At 41.7% G+C, this 24,154-nt stretch overlaps 1 protein-coding gene across 3 annotated transcripts in view; it reads right to left on the bottom strand.

Annotated features, from left to right (window-relative positions):
• The window catches only part of Taf2 (TATA-box binding protein associated factor 2), a 51,278-nt gene extending 29,596 nt beyond the window's left edge, over positions 1-21,682 (bottom strand). For all 3 annotated transcript variants that reach the window (XM_075873421.1, XM_075873419.1, XM_075873420.1), the window contains exons 1-19: positions 21,490-21,682; positions 21,301-21,355; positions 20,902-20,973; positions 20,176-20,267; positions 19,229-19,347; positions 19,049-19,146; positions 17,657-17,700; positions 16,601-16,795; positions 15,566-15,668; positions 13,973-14,091; positions 13,273-13,386; positions 11,733-11,832; positions 10,739-10,936; positions 8,994-9,086; positions 7,813-7,874; positions 6,937-7,054; positions 4,725-4,834; positions 3,709-3,774; positions 1,170-1,302 (exon numbers count right to left, since the gene is read on the bottom strand). In XM_075873421.1, coding sequence (XP_075729536.1) covers positions 1,170-1,302; positions 3,709-3,774; positions 4,725-4,834; positions 6,937-7,054; positions 7,813-7,874; positions 8,994-9,086; positions 10,739-10,936; positions 11,733-11,832; positions 13,273-13,386; positions 13,973-14,091; positions 15,566-15,668; positions 16,601-16,795; positions 17,657-17,700; positions 19,049-19,146; positions 19,229-19,347; positions 20,176-20,267; positions 20,902-20,973; positions 21,301-21,355; positions 21,490-21,551 — 1,953 coding nt within the window. In that variant the 5' untranslated portion in view covers positions 21,552-21,682. The remainder of the gene's footprint in view (positions 1-1,169; positions 1,303-3,708; positions 3,775-4,724; positions 4,835-6,936; positions 7,055-7,812; positions 7,875-8,993; positions 9,087-10,738; positions 10,937-11,732; positions 11,833-13,272; positions 13,387-13,972; positions 14,092-15,565; positions 15,669-16,600; positions 16,796-17,656; positions 17,701-19,048; positions 19,147-19,228; positions 19,348-20,175; positions 20,268-20,901; positions 20,974-21,300; positions 21,356-21,489) is intronic.
• Positions 21,683-24,154: the final 2,472 nt, after the last annotated feature.

Raw genomic sequence — 24,154 nt, 5'->3', positions numbered from 1 at the left:
CTTGAACACTTAAGTCAAGAACAGCATTACCTTTAGCAGCCACATTTCCAGCGACATGATGTGGTTATCACGAGTGATTGCTCATAGCAGCCATTATACTAAAAACACGATATCGCAATAAAATCTGTGAGCATTGTACAAAACCTTGTAGAAAGGGCATTCGAATCCCTAGCCATGGACTAGCTATGATCTATAAAAAATATTTGTGTATATGAACAAGCTACAAGTAAAATGTAGTAAACCTCAATATTGTGAATATGTACATAATCAGGCAAATAAGAAGTTATTTCAATGCTGTTACAGTGTAACAGGTGCTACAATATGTTTAGGACATAACACATAACAGGTATAGGGCATAACAAAGCTACTTGTGTGTTCCATGCAACTTTGTGACAACAAATAGTGAATATGTTCATGTGAATATAGCATTTTCCTGACAGTATTAGTTCATAATAATTGCATGCATGTAACAAACACTGAATTACTAAAAACATCTGCATGTTGGATGTAATTGCAGTTAGTTAAATCCACAAAATCAGCAGAATTGAATCAACTCATCAGCATAAAAACAATGCACGAAACTGAGGTACCGTATTATGCTGTGAAAATTCGTAGAGTGCACTCGACTTCTTAAAGGTAGGTATCATTTTTGGAAATAAACATTTCTTCACGCACACGCAACAACTGATGTTTGATCGTTTTCAAGAAAAGTTGATTAAACATACGTACAGCTAAACCCCTTTATAAGAGACACGCTCTGGTCAGCCGTTCCACGTCCCTTGTACGGAGGGTACCACATTCTCATTTTCTGGCCAACCCATATTTTGATGCAGGCACCGTGATGCCTCTTATACCCAACTGTCTCTTACATCAGTGTCTCTTAAGGGGTTCTACTGTTTCTGTTATGTGAGCGAGAACGTTGCCTCACAACCAGACATCAGTACTGCTTTTTTTTTTTTTCATTCTTCACACCACAAATGTTCCTGAACTGCCGGCATTGATGGTATAAATTTAACCCCCAAGCACACACATTACTACATTGACATATGTAATATGAGGTTGTTAGTAACGCTGCCAAATCTCATAGGTAAAGTTTAGAGCCTTCGAAGTGTACTGAACGGCACTATGCATGCTGGACTGCCGTAGCCCATCTACTAAAGCAAACCGACCTCAATTTGAGATGTAACGTCCCGCTCGTAGCGCAGCTGGTATTGCCACTGGTAGTCGGGCTGGATGAATACCACCTGCCGCAGAAGCAGCATGTCTGGGTCGATGCGAATCCACAGCACAGGCGAGTCAGCACTGTAAAGACATGCAACATTTTTCTTTTTTTTAATTTTGCATAGCTCTACATACTCTGCTTTGAGCTTAAACAGGTTCTGAATCACTTCTCCAAACGTACCGTAAAATCTCAAGCAAGCCTCCCTTCTTTGCTTTACAGTGGAGATAATTGGACAAGATTTGGAGAGGGGCCCTTGCTCGGTCCAGAAAGATAATTCAAGATGGTGGTAGAATAGCTGCCAAGAAGTGCTTTCAACAGAATGCATCACTGTGCACATGCATTTAAGGCCTTACTGAACCAAAGGAAATCCTCACGTGAAATTTTATGTGTTACAAAAAGGCGGGGGAGGGAACGTTTTTCAAATGTTCCGACAATTTGCGATGACTCAGAATGCAACCCCATTGGCCCCACAACTGTAAAAGTATCAGAAAATTGTGCACATAAGGACTCTAATACATTGAGCTCCTCGGAACCGCTGCTGCAGGATTCTGCAGCAGCGGTTTATCGAAGCATATTTCAAGTCTCCCAAAAAGGCAAACGGGGAGCTTGCGTAAGATTTTATGGTAGCATTGAATGGCCTCAGTGTGGGAGTTTTTCTTGCCTCATGAATTTATTACCACAAAAATTTATGAAAATCTGTCAGGAACGATACAGGGGTCGTTGTGCCCTTGAAAGGTGTTCCAAAGAGTGCGATGGAGGCTAAGCACGAAGGGATGACACGGGGTAAAGAAGTATGTCAATACGCGCGATGAAACATAATCGCCGTTTCCTGTTTCAGATCCTGCGTTAGCCGACTATGAAGCGTTGTGGCACCCCAGGGCAAGAAGTACAACCGATCCAAACGCTGTGCTTAATTATGTCCAATATTTGCCAATTACAAGCTATCTGCTGTTCGACATCAAACATCAGGGGCTAGGAGCTCACAGGGGGTAAGCACAGACCTCTTTAACAAAAGTGGGCAACTTAGAAAAAGGTTACTTCCTTCGCGCTCCACTTGTAAACCCCGTCTGCCAGGCACGACTGCAAGATTTGACTGAGGTGTTCACAGGAACGTCTGCCATTCGCAGTACACATGTGTTTTCTCAATAAGCCCGAGGGCTGGCTAGTGAACTCTTCACTAAGCAATGATGTAGAGTTTCGATAGAGGGAAAAGTTGCACGAAACCAACACGGGGAGTTTCGCCCAACAAATCAAAGGTAAGAGGAACAGGTTTTGCGAATGAAAAGAAAAAATTCGGCAAACTGAAAAAAGCGTACTGAACTGAAGTAGAAATCACGTTGATCAGCAGCGCGCATGTCCAAAGTTTGCAATTCAAAAACATAGGTTGCAATGCCGACAGGAAGTGATCTCTCATCGTTCCTGTCCAACCGCGTTTGAGGTCAAAACACCATGTCGGCCTTCAGGTATGAAGTGAAAAAGAGAAGGGGAGGGGCTCTAACGTTATGCCGGGGAATGCATAACACTTCCTGCTGAGCTGCAACTTTGCGACCCCTGTACAGTGTTTTTATCATGGGACAATGAATGTCTCATTGCCAGGAAGTTAGTGTGCTGAAGTGTTGCTTTGTACATATATTCTAGTCAGCCATAATACGTAAAGAGCTATGAGGTATCTATTTATTCCACATTCAATTATGATGCCTTTTCATATTGCATCACATTGCAATTTTACTGCATAAGAAGCAGGAAATGCACAGAAAAAAATTTAATTCATGCCAGTGCTAATTTATTCATTGCAGGGTATGGAAAAGTTTTTAAAACATGCTGCGTGCCACATTTTTGTACCAACACAATAATCATGGAGCTTTTAAGGTGATGACTGCCATGTGTAAGTATGACTACAGGAAAATTAAATCTTAGCAGCTCAATACATTTGGTCAATGTCGTCACAAATATACAAGGGGAAGTGAAATCTTTTTAATGCTCTGCGAATTCCACAATTACTGCATTCTTTGTGTGTGCATGTGTGTGTGTGCAACTGTCTATTCAAACAGAACTTCTGGAACTGCCGCCATTGTTTGACAAATGTAATTAGGAATGTTTTAAATGCAAGATTACTGTAGGCCAACATTACCTTTGCTTCCTAATGGCCATCTAAAAGAGTGAATGACTTTGAGGAATGTTGCCCACCACTGTCTAGAATTAACATGGGCTTTCAGTGTTGATTTACACTCAAACCATAATATAACAAACCAAGATATAACGAAAGATTCGTAATAATGAATTAAATGAAGAAAAGCCTTTCAATAAATACAGTGTTATGAATATATTTTATAATGAATTTCCGGATATAACAAATTTCTTTTCATGTAACATGCAATCTTGTTATGATGAGGTTAGAGTGTATGGGACCTTTACGGACGTCATGCGCTGCAAATGCGTGCAAACACCCAACGCCCGTGGTCGCATCAAGGTTCTAAATGACTCACTCCATTGCAGAGAGATCCATGTCCACCTCTTCACCCGTGCATAAAGGAATCTTCTTCTTCTTGTTCCTGTAGGGAACAAAATGAGCACATAGGGCATGACGAGGGCTCATGGACAAACATGGTAGACATGAAGCTGGATACAGAACTTGAATATTTAGAAATGATTTGATTGATAGTTTCATATAATGGTTATTACAGCAGATTGATTCCTAATCTTGTTACTGACCATCAAACAACAAGATTGACATTTAGGTGCTCATACAGAAACTCTGTTCACAAGAAACTGAATGAAAGAAGGCCATCCCTGAAATATTTTAGACACTCCTGAATATGCAACGAAGTGGCTTCAAGTAGGTATCCAGCAATGTGACACCAAATAACTGGGATAATGACTGCCATCTATTCTCTTATGCATCTTGTCAGTATTTCGAAGGATGAGTGATTCTAGACAATGTCGCGATGACACAAATTGTAGCTAATACGCATGTGCAGGCATTGTTACTGCATTTCAGTAAAGCGTTTGTTGACGAGCTGCCCTTAATGGCAACATGTGTACACGTCATATTAATCCCGTTAATGCACACACCTATTGCACAATTGCTGCAGTATTAGGCTTCTCCGTGAGTATACCGGAGTGTAATTTTTTTAACATTGTTTTTAACTTTTTGATATATTTTATTTGTCATTCTAGTCCTTCTTAACTTTTCTTTGTTTTTTATTTTTTGTTTTATGAGTAAGGAAGAACTGCTACTGTAGACTGACAATTGACTGACACCATTCCCATACTTTCATACCACTATTGCAACAATTTTGTAACACTACCGTAACACTTTCATAATGCTTTCTTTAATTAAGCTTCTCATGCTAAGGCATCAATACTCTCAAATAGGTCAAACGGAACCCCCCAGCAAAGAATTTCAACATTCTATACCCAAAACACGTACTCCATACTGTCTTACTGCTTCTGCGATGTTACGTTAATTTGCCTCTAGTATCTGAGATGTGCAGGCACCGACCTCCTGCTCTTCGAGTGGCAGGTGATGTCGTGCTTGGTGGCGTTCTCTTCAATCTGAAGGTTGTGCTTGAACGTGCCATCCAACTCTTGGATGGTAATGGTTAGTGGGCCCTGCAAGGCGTAATGAGACACGTAGCAGGTGCGTGCGAGCAATAATTTGTTACAACACAGATTGTGACTAAGCTAGCTGGAACATAACTACGAGGAAAAACCTAGAGGCCTAAGCATCACCAGAAGCAGGGGGATCAACAACAAATGCAATACGAATTGTATAGTGTGTACCAGTTGGAAATCGAATCGCAGGAAATACTTCTGAGTAGTCTTCAAGCACTGAATGGCGTTTTTAATGGCTAGTACAAAGTCCTGTTCGCATACTAAATTTAGTATTAAAACAAGTAAAAGAGCATCAGGAACAAATAAACAGCATCTTCATCACAGAATCACTTATAGAGTTCTAACAAACACTGCGTAGCCAGTAAACTATGGCTTCTTGGGCACTGTAGCGTGCTGCACTAAGAGAAAATAGACATTTTATGTTCACACCACCCTCAACGTGATGAAATATTTTGCACCCTTACACCAATTTTGCCTTTGTTTTGGGGCAGTTGACAGTTTCAATTTATTTCAAGCTTCCAGAAAAGTGTTCCTTTTTATGGATAGTAGCCATTTAGTAGGAAGAGCAATTAAAATAGGACACCATTTGGTTTTAAGCTAAACATTTTTTTAATATTCTCACTTCACTTATAAAAATAAATAAGCAATACTGGACAGTACTAGCCTGTTCTGCATCCCTTATCTATGTTGAACAACTGTCGACAGAGTTGTGAGTGCAGAAAGGCAGGAAAGAAACAAGAATAAAGTGTCTTTAAAAGAGTCCACTTTCTTCGTGAAATTTTTGTGCTTTAAGTAAGACTGAACTTAGACACAGTGCTAAGACTACAATATGCTAAAGAAGGTACTTTTTCAGATCCGTGAAAAAAACGTTACTGAGCTCCAAATATTTGACAGTGACAAGGTCACGTATATGTTGCATCCTTCGGGCGTGGCTCATCAGAGCAAAGAAAACAGATCTCGAAGGCCATGCTTTTGCATGCTGCAGTACTAGACGTACACTCAAACCTCGATATAACAAGATATAAATTTTAGAGAAGAAAATGAGAAATAGTCTTTTAATAGATACAGTGTTGGGAATAACCTTTATAATGAATTTTTGGATATTATGAACTTATTTTCTTGTACAACGCGACTTTCTTATAACGACGTTTGAGTGCAACTGCAAATTCTAGAAACAAGTCAGGGACGTCATACTTGGCCCATCAGCGGCAATTGCGTCTCACATTTATTCCCGTATGCCTTAGCTTAGTTATTGATGCCTGAATTAGTTCTTGATGACTAACCCAAAAACCACACTAACAGAATTGATTTATGTAACTGTGTGCCTAAGTAAATATGGTAGGCTTCACACAGTAGGCTTCATTGAAATTCGCACACTTCTCGTCTTTCAGTGCATATTTCATTTTAATTATGCACATTCATCAACAACAGTTCATTACAAGAGTCATCAACAATTATTCACCCTACATTACATTACAAGAGATATTTTTCTTTTATATATTTCTGGCTAGTAAACTGTTTTTTTTTTTGACGCTGACCAGACCAACAAGAACCAATGCAGTCCCTGTTAGCTTTTCACAAGATCCTTTGCATTAAAAAGTTTTTGTATGTCTTATGCACAAAAGCCTACACTCGTTCGTGGACAACTTTTCCTGACACTGAAGGGAAGGCTACACAGCCAAGTCATGCATATCCTTCCGCTAAAGAAAGTAGTTCCACTATTCCATCCATATTTTCTGTGTGCCATATAAAAAATGCTACCTCCTTTTCTAGATGCAGATTTTTGAGACCAAAAACAGCACACACCAGTGAGATATCAGTGTTTTTTTTGCTTTATACGTGGCCACTTTGCATAGAGTGCATGAAAAAGTCAAGCCTTCTACCTGTACCTTAAATACTGGTTGATATGCAACACTGATTGCACGCAGCTGATTTGGTCCCTCTTTTGACAGTAGCGCCAAATGCACACCATGCTAGGCTACTTCGCATGGGAGCGAATGTGTATAAGCGCTGTATATTTAGCATTTCTAATACTGCCAATCAATGTTGTCCCTAAGTATAGCTTGCAACACTATGCATGTGGAAGACCCATCTCTTACCACATATTTCTTGATGCCTAGTGACTGCGTGTCGGTCTGCTTTATTTCGAGCTCCACGGTGTTGCGCTTCCGGTTGAAGACGAACGTGCCATGAAACTTGGCGTGACCACCTTGGCGTCTGTGTCCGACAGCGAAGTCAAGTCAAACCGACTGGACCTATGCATAGTTGAATGTTCCTACAACAATCACCTTGACAGTGAAATGATGGCTGTTAAAAGCAATGAATCCCTTAGGAGCCAGCTATATCAAAGAAGTTGTGGCGCAATACCTGCAGCACAAAGACGTGACCTGCATTACAAGGTATTCAAAACATACCTGCTTTTTTTATGAAGGAAGAAAGGAAAATAGAGGGAAAAGAAAGGCAGGGAGGTGCTTTTTTTTTTTTATGAAAATGTCTGACAGTACGTATGCGCTAACAACAATCAGTTCTCCATTTAGAAACAGAACAGAGATGCTGCTTAAAACATCACAGTAAAGTCAAGCCTTGACAAATTAAATATGAATATACAGAATCTAGGTGACACAAACTCTTGCCATTGACCCAGAGCTAAAAATATATGTCCATATTGAATCTTTATATATAACAGCCATTTTCTCACGTCAAATCTGACTTGTAATGAAGTTCGGCTGCATGCACAAAAGGCGCTTCAAATAAGTCGACAATGTAGTGGGTCAACCAGACACTTGAGATTCATTTGCGAGTGAGTAGATGTGAAGTTATAATTATCCAAGCACGAACAACCAAAAGCCAACTGCATCTGACAGCGTTATGCTGCCTGCCTACTTGCCTCTGCAACTGCATCTAAACGTTGGGTAAATTGAAGCATGCTTAAATTGTGCTGCACATGAGCGACATTGATTTTTAACAAAGGATACACCCACTGCTCCAAGAAGGTCTTGATATCCTTTCCAGTCACTATGAATATTGCCTTCTGGAACTGCAAACATAACAAGGCAACATGCTGATGTAAGAAAATGAACCCATTATTCTTGCTAGTCAAAAAAAGAAAGAAAGAAAAACATCACACGCTGCAAACATAACAACACAACAGAAGTGCAAGATAATAATACAGCGAAACCAATGCACTCATAGCATTGTAAGCTATATTTGTAGACCTCAGATCCCTTCTAACTTTAAAAGTAAACAAATTACACTGCACAGTCATCGCATCCTGACTGCTAATGATGTGCCAATTATTTTTTCTTCTCTTTTTCTCCTTTCTCGGTTTTTGAAAATACTGACGATCTTGAGAGAGTATTATATTTAAAGATGCAATACTGCTCTGTAACATTTACTGAATGAATTTTATTTAGTTGGCCAGCCGATAAAAATTTCACTGCTCTTATGATGGGTAATTAATGGTTGTGTGGTATATATAAAAAATAAACTTAACCGACATAAACTGAACATCTTGGAAGCTTTCAGTTTGATGTTTAGAGGGAGAGTCATGAAGCAATGACTTGGTCTAGATCGATAAACTGTATTCTGAAAACTCCGATGTCGCAAGTTTCCCTATTATATGTTCATTGTTAGCGGAGAAAATCAAGGTTGTAGTAACCGTGTTAAATTTCGCCCCGAAATCTCTGCGCACGACGTAACAAATTTCACAATGTATCTTTTGTATTTCCGCGACATGGGCTCAATGAAATTTGCTGAGAATTTCTATGTTAGGTATACGGCACCTGCAGATGACAACATACGTACTTCATTTTTACTGGTTACAAACTACAGAGGACTCAGTAGGCACCGTCAAAATCTGTGACGCCACGGCGTGTGGTGTTGGAATGTCAAGGTGGCATCTTTGCCCTAATTCTCTTTTTGTGCGTTTTTCTCAATTACCAAGTGTAGTCTAGAGGTAAGAGCGGTGTTTTGGGAACTGTGAAATTGCAATTAACTGATACACAAGAAATAGTTTTTCTCTTTGGCGTGCCTTTAAGGTACTACTGTTACCATTACCTTCAGCTGTTTCAACCTAAAATGTAATAAATGTAGCCACAAAATAAAAACAAACACAAAAGACCATAACCGAACGTGCCACGCAAAGGTGAGTACTCACGCTGTTAGTTGATAGGAGCATGTTGTGCCACATGTTGGAAGTGACTTTCTGCTGAGCTGCAGAACTTGCGAGCGAGAGGAGTTTGTTGAATACCTGCAACGGTAATGACAGGTGCACTGTAAGCCTAAACAGTATGACACTTCACTGAATAATTGTATCACAACTGATACTGTTTTGTTGTACTACATCAATAGAATTATTAGATAAAACGAAGTAAACTTCAAACTTCACTTGCTACACATTTTATTAAAGTGTTTTTAACAGCAGCAACATAATTAATATTGTGAAATCTGACATAATACTCATTACAGCAGAGCAAAGATTTCCACACTCGTGACTCAAAATGGGATTATGAAAAAAACTATGTTGACTTCCCAGCATAGATAACTTGAAATAACCACATTTTGTGGGTTGTGACCTGATGACGTGCACATTTTGAATACATGCCCACATTTCGGTGAGTACCCTGGCTTGGCTTGGTTCGGCTGTAGGCAGCCAGTCTGCGTGCTCATTTATAATAATTGCACTAATTGCAACATCACTAATGACATCCTATTATTACACTTATCAAGATTGAGTTATGCAAAACGAATTTTGGCACGAGAGACTGTTGAGCAGGAAATGTTGATGAGGCCAACATTTTGCCACTGGCGCTAGTCGTCATCCAGGCTATCGGTTTTGACATATCCCGTGAATGTGCGTCAAACTGACTTCCCACAATTCAATAGCCCTGTAAAACACTTTCATGTATGAATCACGTGTAAAGCCACTATGAACAGGAATATTAGTGTTCCTTATCATAGAAATAGCATGCACCAGTAATACCCGTGCCACACGGGCAGAAAAAATGGCATTTACCCCCGAATGCCTTCAGATTTATTGCCATTCGCGGGGTGCCACACGGGCGAACAAAATGGCATTCATCCGAATGCCATTCGAATGCCATTCGCCATCAACTGCCTTCGCCAGAACTCAGTTGACTGAGAAATGCCTACTCTCGACGACACAGCTCGCGAAATGCTATTTGCCTGAAAGTATATAAAAGAAATCATATTGAGCTAAAAATGAAATTTCCCGTCTTTATTTGCACTAAAGTCTTAAAAAGGTGCTTTGAACGTTATACAAAGAAAATAAAGTATTGATAATGAAACGCTTGTCAATTTTAGTGTCTATTTACGCTGTGGATCTGACTAGTGTTGGCTTAGGTTGCTACGGTCGGCTGCAACGTTGTAAAACAAAGCAAGAAACTAAAACTTAGGACAGCGTAATACGCTTATTTCTACATTTGATGATTATTTGATGTGTTTGAAGCTTGTAAGTGCTTCTTAATTTTTTTATTGCTATTCACTCAATGCTCACTTGGAAGGTGCTGTGATCGACATCATCAAGTCAAATGTCATTCGCTTTGGACGTGTAGCAGCGCTGGCGAAACGAATGTCATTCGGGAACTGAAGGCCGTCGCCACCAAATGTCATTTTCTATGCCCGTGTGGCACGGGTATAAGCGTATAAAGCCCGCATCACCAAGGTTTTCACAATTCCTACGCATCCCATGAAGTGAAATTTCAGTGCTCATGCAACTGTTCCAAGACGTTTCATAATTTCACAGGTTTCAAGGCACGAAGCCAGAGTACGGCATTACACAATGCTACGATCAAAGCAGATTTTATGACGTGCTGGCTCTACGACATTCCACAATGCGGCTGTTGGAGTAAGCGCACCAGAAGCAGTCTGCACATTTGTTACCTGCAAAAGCAGCTCCCTTCCGATGCGGTCTTCGAGCATGCGAATGACGAGGTGGGACTTGGCACGCAACATCTCAGCGTACTTTGGTGACATCGTGTGCAAGTTGGTGACTGGAAAGTGAAAGGGCACGTCGCAACCACTCGGGTCCAGTATGATGCCGCCCGCTTCCTGTTCATAGGCTGTCACTTCTTTCAGTTGCTGAGACAAACAAACAGACGACCAAAAGAAGAAAAAGAACATCAACATCACCACTGCTTATTTGCAGGGAAAAAATACAGTATTTTCCTGTGAAAGGCAAAGATTAAAGGCTGGAAGTCTGATGAGCTCTTCACCTCCTATTGACTAACTAATATAGCCTGCATCAGTGCCTTAGTATATAGTACATTTACACATCAGTAACATACATATATACACACCGGTTATGTATCGATTACTATTAGTTACACATATACGCATCAGTTACATACACCCACACACATCGGTACACGCATGATTGTGTACTAGAATGCTTTCATGACCAAAGATATCTTACGCACACAGCTAACCTGCTCAAGAGATAAAATGAATAGGAAGTATTGTGTTACATATGCATACAATTATGTATATTTAAATTATACATCCTAAAGCAATGATTGATCCAAGAGGAGCACGACATTAGATCAGTCCAGATTAGCCTTGCTCATCAGGGGTATTCCAGAACCCCATGAAGGCATGATGAGTGAATGTTAATAGGTTCATTTTGAAACAGACTTCCCGGCAACCATCAGGGCTAGGCAGGGTAGTAGTTGCAGTGCTGACTGTCAAGGGTTTCGGATGCACTTAGAAACACTTGGTGATTATTTACGTGCCCATTTATTTAAAAACAGAGACACAGCATTGTAACTCGATGAGTGGCTGGTGTCAGCGTAGATCCTGATTCAAAGTTTTGATCGTAATCGAGGTTCAATCACAGCAAAAACTGCCCACGTGGCACTGAGTTTAGGCCCCAACTCACCTTGTGAACTGAGAACCTGTACTCATTGTTCCCAAATGCCTTCTTGTTGTACTGGCCGGCAAGGTACGCTGAAATCCCCTTGGGCAGCCATGAGTCGGCCCTGCAGAAAGGACGCTTCAAATCTCAGCAAGAGCCCAGTGGGTGCTATCCCGAACAGTCATCCTTTACAGCATTGGCATTTCTGGCCAATGAGAGGGTACATGACTACCCTTTCAGCCAATCAGAGTAAACAAGGTGATGATGTCGGCAATGCGAAGGAAGTTGATTGTGCACAGAGTAGTACTACAAATGTGCAACATTATAATACCAAGCCAGCAACTAAGAAAGGTGGGCGAATGCAAGAAGATTGCACAATGAAGGATGGAACCTTTCTAGGCTAGCTTCAGCCCTTGAGGCAAATGTAAGAAAGTAACAAAATATTTTATGCGTATGCACTGCCTGCAAGTGGACAGACATTTACAGGAGTGTAGTTGTTGTCTATGGGTGTAGATGCTTCAAAGCTGTAGCTGAAAAAACACAAAGCCACGAAAATTCATGCACAATGCCATTCTGTTCTGCTTCCATTTTTTTGTTCAAAGCACTTGTATGGCGTTTCACTTGAGATCGTCTTGAACTGCTATAGAGGCACGCTTGCAAAACTTACTAGAACTTACACGTTTCAAACCACGCTACGGGGGTTGTTGCCATAACGTTCAAGAAACACCCGCAACAAGAAAGCAACATTCACAGCGTTGTGGCAAAGTCACATCAACAAGCGGTGCACCTAAGGATGCATTTTGGGAATGTAGAGCACTGCACATAATTTGTGCCGAGCCAACACTACCTTCAATGTCGTTCAACTTCAAACTATGCAATAACTAGTGAATAATCAAAATTTCAATTGGTGAACCTTCCAAATTACCTTGTTTCACGCTGAAATTTATCAAGTACATAATTTCTGCCTCTTTCGTAAATCCACCTAACGATGCAGATGAGCGTCTAACCATCTTGGGCAACTTTTTTACTAAATCTGTTCGAACAAAATTAAACAGGTGTAACGTAATGACGACTGACGTGAGGTCTTCAATTAAACACCAACTGCAAGTGAGACACCCGTTAAGTGCCTGCTGTGTGCTCAGGGCCTGTGGCCAGATAGTCGCCTCACTAATTCAGTTTCATTTAGGTAATCTGCGCGAGATGTAGAGTTAGCGCCAATGTTTATATAAACCACTACGTCTGACAAGACTTTAAATTTACCAGCAATTCATGACTATTTAGTTGAACTGCACAGCATGTGTTTTTAGCATGTCCTATATCCAGTCGAAATATCAATTCACGGTTGCCTGCCCAGGAGCAAGAATATTCGGCTTTTGCTTGGGTCACATTGTCAATAAACTTCGACATCAACTGTACAAACTTGCTCAATGCATCCTGCTCAATGCAGGCTGCATTAACAGTCAATACCGCGAGTTAGCAAAGAGCACCGCAATTATTCTGTATCATTTAGCACTTGTAATATGCACGAAATATCAAGTGCTTTGAAACCATGTCAAATGCTCACCATGTGTGCATGGCAATGAAGCAGCCAAAGAATTGCTCAGCCACTGCCTTGGCCATGATCTTGCGCGAAAGATATGCTTCATCAATGATATGCTTCGAATGCAGAAGGTTGACGCTGTTGAAAGGCAAGGGGAAAGCGCGAACCGTAACAATTAAAGAACGAAAAACAGTGGCTAGGCACAGATCTAGTTCCTTACGCTCCAAACTAATGATGGCTGCACAAAAACACAGAACAAATGGGTCACGAGTCAAGAAATCAGGAAGGGGTCAATTCTCAGTTCTCAAACACTTTGAGCGAAACAAATTTGTTATCTAACTAGGAATAGTGGTTTTAAAACTTGCCTCTCAGCAGGAGACTCAATTCGTGAAGGTTCAAGCAACTTAAGACCAGCGACAGTTTTGTTGACATCTTATTTTACACGATGTAAATGTATTTGCTCTTTGTTTTTTTTCATAATGGCATAATAAAGAAATTTAAAAAGTACCAAAGCCATCATTTCTCTTTTGTGAACCACGAGAAAACATTACACGAGTAATTGAACAGAAAATTGGGCTAGTTGGTTTACACTAAGCGTGATCTTAAAACAGCATTGAAAGCATGGAGTTTGTACCTTTTCTACCTTGTTCATTTTTTTCGTTCAGTTCAATTGTGCCACTTAAGGCGACGCCTAGAGCACATGCAAATGCAGCCTTGCGTTTACCTCAGGATGGTCAGTGTTGCGTACGGGTCAGCATCGACATAGGCCTCGGCGACAAACACCTGCTTGTAGCAGGAGTACGGATACCGACTCGACAGGAGTTCCTCATAGAACTCAAAGGCCTGAAAGGGACCAAATTTGTAGAATGATCACACATTACCATATTTACGATGCTACCAGAGTATCTTTTTGTACTTAAAGGTTTCATACCCATGTCACATCGAGACTGGGTAAGAGGTTTAGCTGAAAGAGCAGTGCTGCCTTTTCAGTGCAGCATTTAGTATGGATTGATGCCAGTGAACCGGATGCAGATGTACCACATGTGGCATGATAAAATGCAGCTTCTTCATTAATCCAGAAGAAGCCGGCTTGCCAGCCTGACTACTGCAGCATGTGGATAGCATGAAAAATTGAATGTGTGCGGAGCATGTAAAAAATGTATAGGCTACACAAACCCCCTGATGCACAACTTACAGAATTTTCTTCAATTTACAAAAGTGTTTCTAATTATGAGCCCCTTTACTCCCAAACAATCGCAGCCACACAAGTTGGCGAGCGTTGGTCACAAGGAACCACTATCACACGTGACCAAGACAGAATACATTAGATGACCAAATTACTGACGTGCATGAGTAAAAGAAGAAATATTTTGACTTAGCCTGGAATCCATGTGCCGCATATGTAACTTGAAAAGTGCATTTGAGCACTGATAGCACTGCCTCTGGGATCAGTCCATGCCACAATGTGTCATGACATCACAAATTCCGGTAATGTGTGACGTCAGAATGGCGTTATGCGACACTGAGATAATGCAATTTTCAGTAAGACACACACACGTGTACACTTGAGTATCAATGTGGCTGTTGACCAACTTTTATTGCTTGCGCATTTTCGCATCATTTGTGCTCATGATGCTGCCGACCAGTTCTCACAATCAGGTATCGTCAAATCTACAAAAAATTTCTTGACTAAATGTGTAAACTTAAGGGCTCGTTTGTTCTTTATTAGACACATTATTAATGAGAACTAACAGACAATGAGTGTTCCACACTCGCCCGCAATGTCAACAGGCGGTCCTGATTGGCGCTTCCATGTTTAAATGCACACAGTATATAGTACCCTATAAAGCGGACAGGAGAATGATTTCCACCGCAGCTCAGTGACAGAGCATCAGACATGTTATTCGAAAATAGCATGTGGCAAGTTATCTTTTCATCCACTCATGTTTCCTTTAGTTTGCGTTACAAGTTCTTCTAATAACATCCTCTATACTTCTCTTGGCATCACTGTCTGTTAGTTCTCATCATAGACCAGCGAACTCACTCATGAATCGACTCATCACTCAGGCTCAGATCATGTCGTGAGTCTGAGTCTGAGTGAGTCCGGGTGAGGAATATTTGGGCGAGTTTGAGTTCGTGTTAGTCCGGTTGGAGAAAATTTTAGTGAGCGCGAGTTCAACCCGGAAAAATTTCGATGAGTCCGAGTGAGTCTAAAGCGCAAGATATAGTTCTTAAGTGAGTTCGGCTTATGGTTCTCATTGATATCTTGACTCGGAAGACATACAAGGCCTTCACCTCAGTGAAGCATAGTACTTGCCTCATGAAGGAAGTTGGTGCACTGCTTCAGGAGGGGCAGTAGGTGCGGGAGGCAGAAATGAGTCACCTCGTGCATCTGAGGGTCCACAAAGATCTCGAAGGGCCTTGGGAAAGGGAAACGAAAAGCCGAATGAAACGTCCTGCCAATCACTGATCTTTTCAAAAGAATACAACGGACTCGTACGCTTCCTCACTACAGTAGGTTGCCACCCGATAAAAAGCGTAAGACCCACTGACCAAACTGTGGTGCGCCGGCTTTCCACCCATCAAAAACAGTTGTGCTAACTGGTTTCTGCTTGAACAGTAAGTGCTCTTTTTTGACAAATGTAATTACTGCACATATTAACGTTAAAGTTAAAGGTTAATCTTTACTACCTAAAACATTACATCTGGCTGAACAGCAACATCTACATCACTGGCGAAATTTACCTGAATTTTCAAGTTTCCGGCCTAAAACCAGTGACACAAATGTGTGTCTGCATGCAAATGTCGACCATCTGCAACACTCGACATATGCTTCATGTTATGAAAATGCATAAGCACTATAGGGAGGAGCATTTACGTAGATTCTCTGTGGGAAGGACAGTGGCGCTGTTGGCAGAGCCGACCTTTTTTCAATATTATAACTGACTATAGGCATCAGACACACACTCACTAGTTTTTCTGGAAAATGTACCCAAGTGTCGAAGGAAGATGAGGCAACCAATCGCTTAAACGATTATGGGAATGCCGATTGGCCAGTGAGTGAGCTTACTGGGCTCATGAGAATACTCAAGCACTTCGAATGTTAGAACGAATATTAATGTATTCTAATACACTTCATTTTGAGTTTAAATTACGGGATATTTGAAAGTATTCGAAGTAAACGAATAGGTGGCTACTAAACTGCATGTAACTCCTCTTGTAAAGATGGTTTCACTGTAGCAAAGGAATGTTATACTGTGAACACACCTTTCCACCAAAAATCCACACTCACTTCTGCCCCTGTGCACAAAAGCCGATACCAAAGATGAGGTGAACAACCTCAGAGCCTCACCCTACAGCTAGTGCGATCTTGGGTGCCGAGGTCGGCGTGGTGAGGCTGTAGTGAAACGTCTTCTTTCTCATGTCCGACGTGTAGACAGTTTCTACGAGGTCCCCGCACGACACGGCGATCATGTTGGAGTCCACCGTAAACTCCATCTTCCATGTGCAGGGGTCCGCGTATGAGTCTATGCATGGGAACCAAAGCCTGCAAGCAGCACGATATGTCACGGCTTTTAACCCTTTTGCTACCATAAAAAAAAAGAAAGTTGTACCAAATATACCAAAACATTTTTTGCACTTATTTTGTAGATATTTGTTTCTGGATAAAATGCTACAATTTTTTTATTCCATGGGGGCTCCTTTGTTTTACTAATTGCATAAAAAATAAAACAGGAAGACGGCTTCAGTGCATGGATTTACAATTAAAGATGGCTATCAAATGAATGCCTAGATAAAAATGGTGTAACATGGACAGGTGGGTTCATCTAGCATCAAGAAACACATCCAGATGAGTATAGTTGTTGTTGGTTTCACGAGGGACCAATTTTTGCCAATGAAAAGAACAGTTGTCATGGGTCATTTCTGTGAAAAAACCTTATGACAACTATACTCACCAACTGAAACAAAAGGATTAAGTTTATTGAGACATATTTTCCGACACAATAGTCATCCGGGAAAAAAATCCATGACTTCCAGATAGATAAATTCAGTTTTGTATTGCAGACACTCGCAAGCATGCACAGAGCAACAGCATCTGACTGCTCCCCCATGTACGCACAACATGAGGGAAGATCGGCAGTTGTTGCTAAGGGAACTCACCTTTGTTCTGCACCCTAATTCTTACTGTCTGTCCCCCAAACCAAATGACTTTTGCAATATAGTACTGTCTGTCCCATTGCCATCATTCCGAGTACAATGCTTTATAAAAAGAATTTACCTGTCTAAAAGAGACTGTTGTCAGTTGTTAAATCTCTCTGATCATGCTTTCCCATTCTGCATTTCCCCAAGAGAAACGTTCTGGCGGAGTTCTAGCATAACATTCAGTGACAAGAAGTAAAAAACCTACCTTGAAGAGTTCTCATGGCCGTAGGTGAAGACGTGAACGCCACGCTGTAAGAAACGTCACAAGAACGTGTGGAAATTTCGATAAAGTTACTGTTCTCCATCACTCGGGTCAAAGTGTAGCAGAAAGCGTACAGGTAAAGCTTACGTGTATATGCAAACTGATACATTCATATTTCATTGATCCCCCTTAAAATATGTGTCCCGTTTCATATACCAGCCAATAAACTATTGTTGATATGCCACCCCCTACAGTGCCCTTGCAAGCATGCTCCAGAAATTCTGCGACAACATTGCTATTTACATGCATAGCTGTCACGAGTCTAGTGGTCTTTCATGTGTCCATTTTTTAGCACTAAAATCGAGATGTCGTCAAGTGTTCACCAGCTTGCCCAGCTGTAACAAGGTCTTCAGTTCAGTAGCTATGGCATTTTTTTGCTGGGTGAGAAGTTCAATTTCTGGTTGCACAAAGCTTCTTTCCGTCATTAAGCTTTATGTTGCTTTAGGAGATGACATCTATTAATATGACCTGATCTTACAGGGGGGCAAGTGATCACAGCCTACTGTGCTGCTACACACTCAAACTTCGTCATAACAAAGTTGCATCTTACACAAAAATAAGTTCATTATATCCGAAAATTTGTTATAAAGGTATATTATTAACACTACGACTACTAAGAGACTATTTTTTATATTACTTTGTTATAACCAATATTTTGTTATATCCAGGTTCATTATACCCAGATTTGAGTGTACAAGACCCGCGCTTCCTTACAAATCAAGAACTCGTTCATGCTGGTGATTGACAGGTATTCTGTGGCTGATATGATTGTGAATCACGACTGGGAAGCTAGTCACAATAATCAATGAGGGCCTGTATAACTGCAATTTTACATTGAGCGACATCCTACGAACAGATTGGCAAGCACACTCCAGCCCAACTATAAGTGGGTTTGTGCAGGTGTTGTATAAACATATGCCCACTCATTCTCACAATAAAAAAAAAATTGACCTCTTTCCGTGTCAGTGTCTCTTTTAAAAGCTATGTTGTGCAACATGCAGGCACAAAATGCAGTGTAGTTCTGAGTTGAATGTTTGTAGGTGATTGTTATGTTACAATGTGCACAGCGACATTCAAACGTAACTCTGTTCTTTCAAAAGGATAAACCATGCCTAAAAAAGCAAAAACTCTATACTGTAGAAAAGTGCAGCCGGCAGAAGTGCACACTTCACAAGCACGGAACTATTTTTTTCACTAGGGAACGAGAGAGGACCATTGCTGACATTTGATAAATACTAATACTGACAGTTCGAAATTTTCTAAAAAAGCTATTTAACTTTTGGTCAGAATCGTAGGCACAAACATTAAAATGGTATTTAAAAGAAGCATGGTTACCTCCGCAAGAGATCCTTCACATTCAGGTACTACGAAATGTATGCCGCCCTGTGGCTTCTCCAAGGAGAATTCGACGCTGACTCGAAAGGCTTTGCCCTCTGCAGAGATGATATAGAGTATTATCACACCTCGCACACAATATAAGGGCCACGACATATGTTCCAAAATTAAAGCACTTACCTTGGATGAGGTGGGAGGCTTCCGAGGGTATTCTCACCGAGATTTCGCCGTTTCCATAGCCCGGGTCGACAGATTTCACTGCTGCCATGTGGGCAGCCGAGAAGGTGTCGATGTTCCTCCTGTTCCACAGAATCACAACGAAAACGTCGTTGGACTAACTCGAGCGAATGCACGGCAACGCGAAATTAGCAACGCAAGATGTTCAAGGCATACATCTACACGCTCACCCGTGCTCAATTCACAGGCTTAAGTGATGAAATGTGCGAATATAAATCTGTGTGGGTATTGGCAAATCTAAGCATGGTGGTCATGAAAGTAAATGATTGTAAGTAAATATCAATAGGCATTAGAAAGAACTTGTGCGAGGGCTGTAGAGTGCTCAAACTGAGAAAGTGTTGGTAATAGAGATTCTTAATAGTTTTGCAGTGCAAGCACATCAGTGCTGAGAGGGGACACAATGAAAAAAATAAGGCACATGAGCACTGAGCATGTTCCTTCTTGCCTTCTTTTATTCGCTGAGTCATCTTTTTTTTTCTTGATTTTTTTTCAATGCATTAGTAATAGCATAAGAACGAGTGTACAGTTAATCTTCCACAGAAGACGGGAGCTCGAATACTGAGGCCACACGGTCAGTTATTATCAGGATCAGAACTAACCCAGATCAGACTGGTTGATAGTGATCAACAATGGCCACAGCCACATAGTTCAAACTAGTCCGGTGTCAATTTGGCACAGATGTTGACCAGATCACGATAGACTTGATCACGAATTGAAACTTATTCCAATTAAAAGTGGCCCTGCAGCAACAAATGATCCAGATCGTGCTTAATCCATATCAGCCCTAATCATGATCATTGGTGCTCGTCTGACCCAGCTACACAGTAACATTGGTAAACGTTTGTTGATTCATATACACTGTTTCTACACGAAAGGGGACATATACACACAATTTGTTTTCTCCAGGGCATATGTCCAGCGTGGGGTCGTTGTACTGGAATGCACACTCGAACTGGTCGTTGATGCGGATCCGGTAGACACGTGCGTCGCAGTTAAGGTCAGCAAAGAGTTCCTATTTCAAGTTTGAATGAAATGTGCTATCTACAAGCACTACATCAACATACAACACTGCATATGCCATGTATGAAGCTTGGCACTTTCAACAAGTAAAGTTAAACAGCTGTGGTCGGAATGTAAGGACTGTGTAAAAACTAACAAAAATTGCCGAGGTTTTAAGTCCCAGAACGACAGTTTGTTTATGGGAGATGCCGTAGTGAAGGGTTGAGAAAATTTCAACGACCTGGGGTTCTCTAACGTGCAACTTAGCAAGTACTTGGGCCTCTGGCCTTTCGCCTCCATCGAAATGCTGCCGCCACGGCCAGGATTCGATCTTGGGACGTTCGCGTCTGCAGTAAACCCCCTTAACTATAAGCCCAATGTGGCAAGTCGTTTTAAAACCTGAACAGCGAGATCGGGAAAACAGCAGTTGAAGAGGGTTGGTGTACAGATATGAGAGCTGCGTGGTCAATGTAAAAAATTTGCATTCAATTTTTATTCGGCGTGTTCCCTTTCAGCAAAAAGTAAACAGTTTTCCACCACTTCAGTTCTACAAAGGATAAGACATCAAGGAATGACAGGACATGAACGAAATCAATCCACCAACAGCGAAGGATATGACTCTGCTTGCAGTTGATTCTGATCCATCTTAGTTCGGACTTGGTCGGGAACAGGGTCAACTCGACGAAACCCTGCGAAAGCAACGAAACAAGATGACATGCTGCGTTATAGACAAGGTTTACACATTCTTTTTGTCGACTACGACCACCGATGAAGTGGCGAAATATAGGTATTTTAGTCGCAGCCTGTTTCAGAAAGGTGCTATCGGGACGCTTTGCCGAAGGTGACGCCTTCAAAACTAGTTTCCGATTTGTGACAACTACGGATAACTTTGTCCACACAATACAGAGCGTACCAAGAAACGTGTGTTAACATACCGCTTCAAAAATTACTCATCGGTGCGACAAAACTACTTGTAGAGCATGCACTAAAACAGAGCAATGTCAAGTTTCGCTTACGATCAGCGATTGACGCTGGAAGTTTATGCTTGTGATGCAGAGCACCTGGTGGGACGTGAACACAGAAAGGATAAATGCGTCATTACACGTGAGCAAACACATAGATCGCGGATAGGCAGTGGAACACAAGCTTTCCGCGATTTCGAAATGCCGGAGACCCGGCTGACTGTACGCAAAGAAGGTACTCATAATTTGTAAAGTCGCTGATGTTCGTGGGGTTTGTCGAGCTTCTTCATTTTGGGAGGCGTCATGGTGAGTTAAATGATCGCTGCAACGCTGGTCGGTTATGGCTACGCAGAGCCACGGTTGAAATACGCGAGAAAATTCGACATTGCTGCCAGTCCGCTACTGCACGCACTGCACCACAACGCTGCCATCTTAGAAAAACGCGTGATGTTTACACCGATCCGAAGAACCACACGCGTCGAGCACGACATCCTTCTCGGGCATAAATTCTTTTTCCGCGCGTGAATCCGTACAAGACTTTATGAAAAAAAAAAAAAAGGCTGCAGCAAGGCAAACTTTGTTGTTAATTATAGCTCGAATGTTTATCTAAACATTGAAGCCATACAAAGACAAGGAACACAAGCTTCAATCTCGTTGTGTGCAAAAGTTGGACATGACATCCACGAGATGACGGCTTGACGGTTCCACGAATGAACTGTCGGTGCGAGCTAGAATGTAGGCATTCAATAAAAATCTTGTATAGGTAAACACTGCATGTAGTGTTTTCTTTTTTATTGGTACACAATGTCCCAATTATCGATTCCTTAGAGCTCCTGAAGAATAAGAACAGTGTGCACTCTCAGGGGCGGGCAGTTTAAACATCACAGCCTGCCATCATTTTTTTGAGATTGCAGTGTACCGAAAACGGTAGACGTTTTAACTGTTACCAACCTTAGTTTAGGCGGGCCTAACATTCGTTAACAACGAGAAGATGTACTATCAATCGCTGCTGCTATGTGAGAGAAGAAAACGTGTCATTTTTCGAAGACGGCGTTTTTTTTTTTTTTTTTAGCACGCGCCGTGCATGGCATCGTCACACCACGCGCGTGCTTGAGGCTGGCATCCCGGCGCTGATTCTTCACCGATCCGAAGGATCGGTGAAGATGATCCTTCGGAGGGATTACATTAGGTTATAGCCACAGGGAGGTTTTGTCTGCTGTGTGCGAGTACATAAGGGCAACAAAGAGATTACCCTGTTAGCCTATTGTTATTATTTACGACTACGAGACTACCTGAATGCTTGACTGAACACACTTGATGATCCTGCCGCCCGGTTCTTGGCCGATCCCCCTTTGTGGGCGAGTGTCAGCAAATCCGAAGGTCCATCATCATCATCATCATCATCATCATCATCATCATCATCATCATCATCATCATCATCATCTTCACCGTCGTTGGAAGCCATCTTACGGGGTGAACGGTCGGCTTTTAACTTGATCCAGCGTCAAGATACGAAACTCGTCAATCGGTAAGCTGTCGTTTTCGACGATATCGTCGACGTACGCATGGACACGACGTTGCGACCGCGGAAGATTGAGCTGTTTGTAGCGCGATCGAACGTGTGATGCCCACTCAAGGACAAGGTGCTCAGATCGCAAGGACAAGAGCCTCTTGGCCTTTCGAGGACTTTCAGCACGTGGACTAAGCCCTTTCAGCCTTTCTCTCAGATCTGCATGTCTTGATGACTTGCATACATTTGGTCAGGCTAGATATTTACGAGGTGAACTCGGGCAGGGGTGATGCTCGTTTTAGATACCGTACACACGACTGCCAAAACGATTTTCTGACTTCGTGTTCATTGCGTTTCACCTTGAAATGCCAACAGCAACAAAAGATCATGAACATCAATCATCAACGTGGTGTAGGATCGTAGCGAGAAGGGTCTTTGCCTGCAAGAAGCATGACTTGTATTCACAAAATAGCGACTAAGCTTTTTTTTTCTTCCACATTTTGCCTTCAATATTTTTTTCAATGTCTTTTAGTGAACCATGTAAACAGAACTGAGGTCTACTGGTGTTTGTACGGCACCGAACACATGACCATGCACCGTACGTTCCACAGAAGACTTGTTATGTCACATAACTTTCGTTTTTGAGGGGGTAGTGAAGGAGAGTGAAGGTGTGATTTCTGGTTATCTCTGTTCGGGCATATCTGTATCTGTGCACGTATACTACACAGAAAAAAAAATTTGAGGACGTAAAAATTGACCCTCCCCTCCCCGTCCTATGCTACTGCGTTGCTCTTAGTGCCTGCCCTTCAGTGTTTCCGCTCTTTAACCATGTAAATAACTTGGTATGAATTATTTACCGCAATTTACGTCGAATTAATGAAATACTCATCGTCAGAGATTTTTTTTTTCGAAAATGCCGTGATGTATAGGAGGCTTTTTGTACGACTCCCCAACTCGTAGAACGTGTTAGTGAAGCTGTCTGTTTTACGGGCCTGAAATAACGCTGTATTTTAATTTTCTAACGCCGTCATAACGTTTCCATTGGAACGCCCAACAAAGTGGAAGTTCGCTTGCATATGACCCAATACGTGATGCCTCGTTCTTTGTCTGTGCAGGGCAGGCCCATGGTGCCGCTACGATTTGGATTTCTTCGAAGATGACAGTTATCTCGATTTTCCTGGGGATGAGTTTCACCAACCTATAGAGTGATAGTTTGCACGTGACGTAACGGACATTCCGGCACTCTTACAGGGCTGCTTTGGTGACGTCAAAGCCGCATAATGACGCGGTGATGGATCTGTTGCGATAACCATGTCACTGGAGCATTACTGGCGTCTGATAACAAAAGAGCCTGCTTGCGATATACTGATGTTTGCGATATACTGATGCTTGCGATAT

Source organism: Rhipicephalus microplus, chromosome 9 (assembly GCF_043290135.1).
Source record: "Rhipicephalus microplus isolate Deutch F79 chromosome 9, USDA_Rmic, whole genome shotgun sequence".
NCBI lineage: Eukaryota > Metazoa > Arthropoda > Arachnida > Ixodida > Ixodidae > Rhipicephalus > Rhipicephalus microplus.
Note: the sequence above shows the minus strand (reverse complement) of the source record. Positions and strands in the feature narration are given on the sequence as shown.